At 38.5% G+C, this 7,677-nt stretch overlaps 1 protein-coding gene across 2 annotated transcripts; it reads right to left on the reverse strand.

Annotated features, from left to right (window-relative positions):
- Nucleotides 1–1,112: 1,112 nt before the first annotated feature.
- C3H5orf63 (chromosome 3 C5orf63 homolog) lies at nt 1,113–6,535 on the reverse strand. 2 transcript variants are annotated; one of them, XM_065875437.1, is made up of 3 exons: nt 6,422–6,535; nt 2,275–2,331; nt 1,113–1,169 (listed from the first exon to the last, which is right to left on the reverse strand). In XM_065875437.1, the coding sequence occupies exons 1-3, from the start codon at nt 6,533–6,535 to the stop codon at nt 1,113–1,115; spliced, it is 228 nt and encodes a 75-aa protein (XP_065731509.1). The 2 variants fall into 2 exon arrangements, with proteins under 2 accessions (XP_065731509.1, XP_065731508.1); XM_065875436.1 differs by lacking the exon at nt 1,113–1,169 and adding an exon at nt 1,456–1,632.
- Nucleotides 6,536–7,677: the final 1,142 nt, after the last annotated feature.

Genomic DNA, 7,677 nt, shown 5'->3' on the forward strand with positions numbered 1-7,677 from the left:
GCCCTGCAGAGAACCCAGGTAGTACAAGAAATTTGGGATGGGTGCCAAGACCTGGTCTGATATCTGACTGTCTGTGTGACCTTAGCTAACTTCCTGAAACTCTCTGAATGTCAGAGTCCTCTTCAGGTATAAAATGAGGGGGGCGGGACTAAACAATGTTTAAGGTTGGCTAGCTTTAAAATTCTCTAATTTATAAGACTAACTCATACTGATAAAATTAAAAACTAGCTAAATGAATCACACTATCCAAATTCATTGATATAGTTCTCAAAAGAATTTCATTACAGATGAAATTGCAATGATGCGATTTTAAGAGGAAAAGGCAGTTTTGTTTTTAAATGAATCCATTCCTCTATTGGCTGAACCTGACTAAATACAAATAAGAGTACACAACTACATTTTTAATACTTTACATAAAATGGTGAAGAATATTTTTTCTTTAGATGACATATCTGTTCAGTTATGGTCAGATGTGAATTTTCCCCAAGATATTAAAACTTGATAAAACCACTGTCTTAAAAATAGCTGAATTAACTCAGTTGATGATAACTGAAAAACTATCAAAGGCAGTACTCAAATATTACAAATCACTTTACTGACTACCTGTAAAGCACGTTGAGATTCTTATATACATTTTGGGGTTTAAGTCTTTTGTTTTTCTCAAACGAAGTGTCTTTGGCTAGGATAATTATTCTCTTCTATCCAAAAAAAAAGAGCTCTAATTTTAAACAGGTATTATTAAATTCCTCTGAGATAGATTTCATGCAGATGTATTTGTTAAAACATCCTTCTATTGACTGTGCACAGTTATTAACAATTCACTTTATCTACCAAGTGGAAGAACATTTATTCTTTCATTAAAAAGTTAAGCCCTGGGCTTCCCTGGTGGCGCAGTGGTTGAGAGTCCGCCTGCCGATGCAGGGGACACGGGTTCGTGCCCTGGTCCGAGAGGATCCCACATGCCGCAGAGCGGCTGGGCTCGTGAGCCATGGCCGCTGAGCCTGTGCGTCTGGAGCCTGTGCTCTGCAACGGGAGAGGCCACAACAGTGAGAGGCCCGCGTACAGAAAAAAAAAAAAAAAAAAAAAGTTAAGCCCTTAGGGCAGCAACAGGATCACAGAGCATTTTTCCTATAAACGGCTCTGTCCAGTGAATGTGAAATGCTTCCATACTAATACAAAGGAGAAAAATAAATAAAACAAGTAGATTTCTCCCGTCTTCCATCATCCCCTCCCTGCCAATACACTCCTCTTATTTTATAAAATGCCAACAGGTAAACAGTTCCCACATTGGTACTTCCATTAATCACAAGAGGAATATTACCATTTATTTGGCACCACTGAGTTCAGAACATCCTTAGAGCTGTGTGAAAGTGGCAAAAGGAGCATGAGGCCACAGTCATTTCCTCAGGAAAATGAGTTCTGGACAGAGAGGGTGGAAAATCCTGAGGGCGTTCATCAGCCTCCCGCACCTTGCTGCTCAAGTTTCTGGAGCTGTTTTTCAAGTTTTGAGACGTCTACTCGATGCATCATCAGAAACTGGCCATTCAAATGAAAGACGGGGATGTCAAATTTATATCTGTCATACCAAGCAGAGTTTTCTGGAAGTGTGATGTCCACCTCCTGTAAAATAAACTGAAACAGAGACAGACTAAAGCTCTAGATTTCAGAGAACATGGAACAACGCAATGGCTGTCGTGACAAACTGATCCCCAGACTGCTTCTAATGCTGAGAGGCTTTTACTGTTGTTGTTTGAGGTCCACAGTCAGCTAATGACCCTGAATTCCATAACCTGATTGATTTCTTTACATTCCCTAATTTTGCTACTTTTCTGTTACATCTATTAGGTTCAGCATCCAGGTACTACTCAGTTCCCAATGAAATAAACAATGTCCCAACTGGGAAGCTGCCTGAGAAACAAGAAAGACATGTTTTGGCTGTAAGATTGGGAAAGGTGTCATGGTTTGCTACAGGAAAACACTTTCATGGAAATGACAACATAAGATAAAAGGAATAGGGACAAAAACTTAACGGAAGGCCCAAATGCTGTACCTGCTAGTTAACTTTGACTCATTTTAAGAGTCAGAGTAAGAAAACCAGTACTGCTCAGAGAAGAACACTTAGGTGTAATGACTTTTATGGAAATCAGCACTAAAATCTCTCTCAAGAAAATTTAAATGAAAAAATCATTCAATCTCTTAAAGGATCCAGGCAGATACTTTATACTACATACAGTATCTATTCCATATACATAAAGCCACACTGTATTATATTACCCTGTTTTTATAAGGCTCCAGTACTTCCTTGGCTTCATCACAAAGGGGGCACGGATCCTACAGGACGAAAAAAGCCATTAAACCCAAAGAATGGCATTCAGCCTGACAAAAACCACAAGAAGCAGATTATACTTATTTTAAGGGACAGTTTTCTACCAGGTTATACTGTTTTATTTTCCAAAGCAAAACACTGCCACAGAATCTTATAAATAGCTAGTATTTCATGGTAAATGGGCTTTCAGTATTTTTTAGTTGTGTTTTGATTTTTCTTGACAAATAAATCTATCTACTAAATGTTGATGCATTTGTTACACATATATGTGTGTATATATATATATGTGTATATATATGTACACACAATACATTTAGATGCTTACATTTTTTTGTTACTGGCTTCATCTAATTGATATCTAGGAAGATTATTTTCCATATCATTTATAGTCCTAGGGCTTCGTCCTTCCTAGGTCAGGAGCACCTTCCAGGCCTGGCTGACATCACCAGAATGTCTTAAAGTCTGTTTTGACTGGGGGGCACTGAGATTTGCCAGCCTGTTTTTCTGTGTTTTGGTTTTGTTTTTGTTTGTTTTGGCGGCGCCGCACGGCTTGCAGGATCTTAGTTTGCCGACCAGGGATTGAACCCGGGCCCATGGCAGTGAAAGTGCAAAGTCCTAACCACTGGACTGCCAGGGGATTCCCAAGCCTGTTTTTCCTAATAACCCATTGGGATGGAGTTAGATAGTGATCGTCCCATCTTTAAAAGGGAAAAATCTCTTTACTTTGGGCGATGATTGTACCAACTCTTCAATGTTTTGTCAGTTTTCTCATTACAAGTGTCAGCAATAGGTTTCCCAGACTAACTCTCCACCTTAGGAGCAAGCGAGTTTTAGTGCCCATTGTTGTTTGCACCCTAACCATCTAGAGGAGAAGTCTGCCGAGAATGCTATGGATCATTGGCAGATTTTAAAGGCTTCTCAGGCCTTGACTCAATGAACAGGTACTACTATAGGTTCTCTTGTATGAGCTAAAAATAGATTCAACATTACTGATGCTTATATAAAACCTGCTTTTTAACATGACAGGAAAAGATGAGCTGTTATGGAGGCCCTTCCTCCAGCTTAACTCACCTTATTTTGAAATAAGAACCTGGATCATCAAAAGACAGTTTTCCTTCAGAAAGGTCCTTCTGGCCGTATTTTCCTGCTTCAGTGCTCATTATGTTATTTTAGCATTATCGATAAATAGATTATGGATAGTCTGTGACTTTTAAAAAAATTATTTATTTATTTTTGGCTGCGTTGGGTCTTTGTTGCTGCGGTGGGTTTTCTCTGGTTGCAGCAAGCGGGGGATACTCTTTGTTGCAGTGCACGGGCTTCTCATTGTGGTGGCTTCTTTTGTTGCGGAGCACGGGCTCTAGGCACGTGGGCTTCAGTAGTTGTGGCGCATGGGCTCAGTAGTTGTGGCGCACGGGCTTAGTTGCTCTATGGCATGTGGGATCTTCCCGGACCAGGGCTCCAACCCATGCCCCCTTGCATTGGCAGGCAGATTCTTAACCACTGAGCCACCAGGGAAGCCCAGTCTGTGATTTTTAAGATAACCACATTAAAATTCTCTGAGAAAGTTTCAAAAAGTCAAGAGAGGATCTTAAAAGCAAAAGACAAGAACCAGTGAAATTGCAGAAGTACCAAATTTGGTACTATTTGCTTTTATAATAAAAAAACTTTAGTAGAGCTAGGATCAGGTTTTTTATTTTTTTTAAAACACAGAGAACGGGAATTCCCTGGTGGTCCAGTGGTTAAGACTCCATGCTTTCACTGCTGTGAGCCCGGGTTCCAACCCTGGTTGGGGAACTAAGATCCCACAAGCTGTGCAGAAAGAAACAAAACAAAATAAACAACCCAGGGACTATGGAAGTCTGGGCAAATTATCACATTTATATGTATTTTTATGAGGAAAGGTCATCAAATTTTAAAGAAATCTATAAGCTGAAAAATGACAAGACCCAGTGGTCTGGAACATTTGTACATCCTTGTCTAGGATTTTCAGTGGTGCCAAAACAGCACTTATTTACCCTATCCCTGAATTGTAGTGGACATTTGGTGGGTTGGCTGTCTACCACCCACTGCCCTTTCTTATAGCAAGAATGCTGTGATTTTGCCTTACAAAACTGCTCTCAGCATGTGGCTGACTCCTCCCTGACCGCGGGTGGAACACCTGATTTAGGCTGAGGCATCCAGCACATCGTAGCCCTTCGACTACAAATGGCTCAGGGATCGGCCAATCAGAGCCAAAGGATAGTGTGAGGGTTTTGCTGGAGTTTCTGTAGATACCTGAAATGTGAGATCTGAGGCTTGGGATCGCTGCAGTTATCCATATGAAGAGCCAGAGTGTGAACTAATTTAACCTAGAGAATGCAGTGCTGAAGAGACTGGTAATGTGCTTAAGTTTCAGAATCAAGCTACTCCTGAAACCAGACTAACCCGTAAAATCCTTTTTTTGTTTAAGCCACTCTGGGTAGTACTTTCTGTTATTTATAACTGAAAGAGACCTGATACTGTACTTTTTCTTTCAGAGGACTGTGAACTCCGGGAGGTGAGAATAATGTCTTAGTATATGTCTAATGACACAAATGAAGGGTTTGGTACAAATTTTAAGCTGAATGGAAGATTAGTGTGTTTTGCTTTGGCACATGTTTTTGGCTAACTTGGCTGTTGTTCAAACTGAAAAATAGTGCAGAATAGTTAGGCTGAGTGAGCACCATAAGCCTTAAGGGATTATTTTATTTTTGTGGTTAATTTCCACACACATTTCTCATATGTAGACACAAATGATGAAATAGTTTTGTTCCATAATAATGCAATATATACTTATGAATATGAAAAGTAAAGGTTAACTATTTTCAATAAATTTTTAAAAGACTTAAACTTTGTTATTAGATAAGTGTCAGATATATTCAAATTGCTAAAATGTCTGAAATCTGAAAAAAATCTATCAAACAAGAGACCTTTTTTGTTTGAATTGCAGTATTATTCACTAAAGTTAATTCTATTACCCTGAACTTTATTTCCTTTTTGATTACAAATCACACAAAGTAATGTTAACTAGCAAAAGGAAATCCATAATGTTTGTCTTATAAATTTTAGAGGAAAAAGCTCTTAAAAATTTAAACTTGCTTTATAGCTTAAAACCAGTGTTAGGGATAAGAAAATAAGTACAGTCAGTCCATTATTTGTGGATTCTGTATTTGCGAATTCATCTATTAGCTAAAACTTATTTGTAACCCTAAAATCAATATCCAGGTTTTTGTAGTCATTCACAGACATGCAGGTGCATAGAGCAGCGAAAGATTTGAGTTGCTCAAAGTGCACATTTCTGGCTGAGGTGGGACAGGATGATGCTCTGCCTTCTTGTTCCAGCTCTCATACTGTAAACAAGTGTCCTTTTCTACTCAGTGCCACTATTTTTGTGCTTTTTCTTGGTTATTTTGGGATTTAAAATGGCCCAAGCATAGTGCTGAAGTGCCGTCCAATGTTTCTAAGCATAAGAAGGCTGTGATGTGCCTTACGGAGAAAATACTGTGTTAGATAAGCTTTGTTCAGGCATAAGTTACAGTGCTGTTGGCCCTGAGCTCAGTGTTAATGAATCAACAATATATGTTAAATAAGATGCCTTTAAACAGAAACACACATAAAACAAGGTTATGTATTGATCAGTTCAAAAATGTTGTGACCAGAAGCTCATAGGAACCTAACCCTATATTTGCCCTAGGAGCAGTGGTTCAGTACATGCTAATTCAGTGTTCGTGGTGACTTTATAGAACATGACTATCACAAATAATAAGAGTTGACTATATTTCTAAGTGATACACTTGTAAACATCTGATAGTTCTTTTCTTTCAATGTATGGATCAGATGACGATTAAATATATTAATTTACCTCCTGATAACAGTGACACAATGAAGTATCTGGGTAGGATAAAGAGTTACCACTGTTGTAACTGGAACTGAAAAATTGAGAAGCATGTCTGAAGAAAATTTATACCATTGCTTTCCTTTCAACATTTTTCCCCTTTCTTAAATGTACAACTTTCTTCACCCAACATTTTAATCCTTTATGTTTTTAAAGTAGTGATTTTACTTTTTACTCTGTACCTTTGTGAATAAGGTTAGCACAGGCAGAGCAGTCTTGGAGGCAGATAGATTTCTCAAGAGCAGTTGAAAGGAGTGTTTGGCAAGTTGCATGCTATTTCCTTGAAACCAGAGCATCTTAATTCTGCCAAAAGAAAAAGAGACAGTAAACTTATGTGCCCTAGACTTTGCTCTTTATAACAGAAACAGTAAGCTGCAAATCTGTGATGGAATTTGAAGACTTCAGATGTGCTTCTTGGAGTCCAGGAGTGTCAGAGAGGCCAAGATGTTTGGCAAGTCTTCATGATGCCTCAATATTCACTGTATTCCAAATTTAGAATTTAGAATGGGAAAAAATCCAAATGTATGGATTAGTTGTGTGTCTAATCACTTGGTTTCTATAAGTAAATTCCATGGGTTTGTTAATTAGAATAAAAAATTAAATTTCACCTGCAGATTTTGCTAGCATCCTGATGATCCCCTAAAATGTGGGAAGTTTCCTGAAATGGTTTTTATTCGCAGAGATAGCTTATCTTATAGGTAAGCATTCAACAATGCCCAGACACCTTCATGGTAAAGGAGATAGTAAGCAAGAAGCACAAGTCTGTACCTGAAGGTTAAGGCTATTACTTATGAGATTTATGCCCCTCTGCTGCAAGAGGTGGGGAAACACAGAGCTGTCCTTAGAGGAACTTATAGGGGAGGTTAGGCTGAGTCAACCTGTCAAAAACAAAAATCTACTCAGCTTTTCTAAGAAGTATTTTAAAAGGAGATGGTCATCATTTTTTAAAACATCCACAAATGTACTAGTGTTTCTACTGGAGATATTCCAATAAGAACAGCTTGGTAATAGCAGCATGTCAAACACTAGGCTTTGAAGCTCTCTCATCCTGCTACTTTGCTCGACATAAGACACCCTACTTATTCCTAGGTATTCTACTGAGCCTCCAGCTTTGTCCTTTAAACTACAGATATGATGATTTCACTTTTAAAACACATATGCACTGTTGACTTTATCACTTATCAATATTCCTTGCATGAATTCATTCCTGGTATCTTCATTTCTTAACTTCTCTTTATCTCTCCAACTTCATCTATCAGTTTCCCCTCCCTTATCTTGGCAACTTGCAGCACAAAGATTCTCTTTCTGTTCCTTGAATAACCAAAGATCATTTTTTCATCAGGATTTCTGTACTTGCTGTTCCTCTGCATGAAAAACTCTTAAGTAGCTTCTCATCTGGCCTGGGCTTATGTCACCTCCTTAGAGATGCCTTAGTGAC

Source organism: Phocoena phocoena, chromosome 3 (assembly GCF_963924675.1).
Source record: "Phocoena phocoena chromosome 3, mPhoPho1.1, whole genome shotgun sequence".
NCBI lineage: Eukaryota > Metazoa > Chordata > Mammalia > Artiodactyla > Phocoenidae > Phocoena > Phocoena phocoena.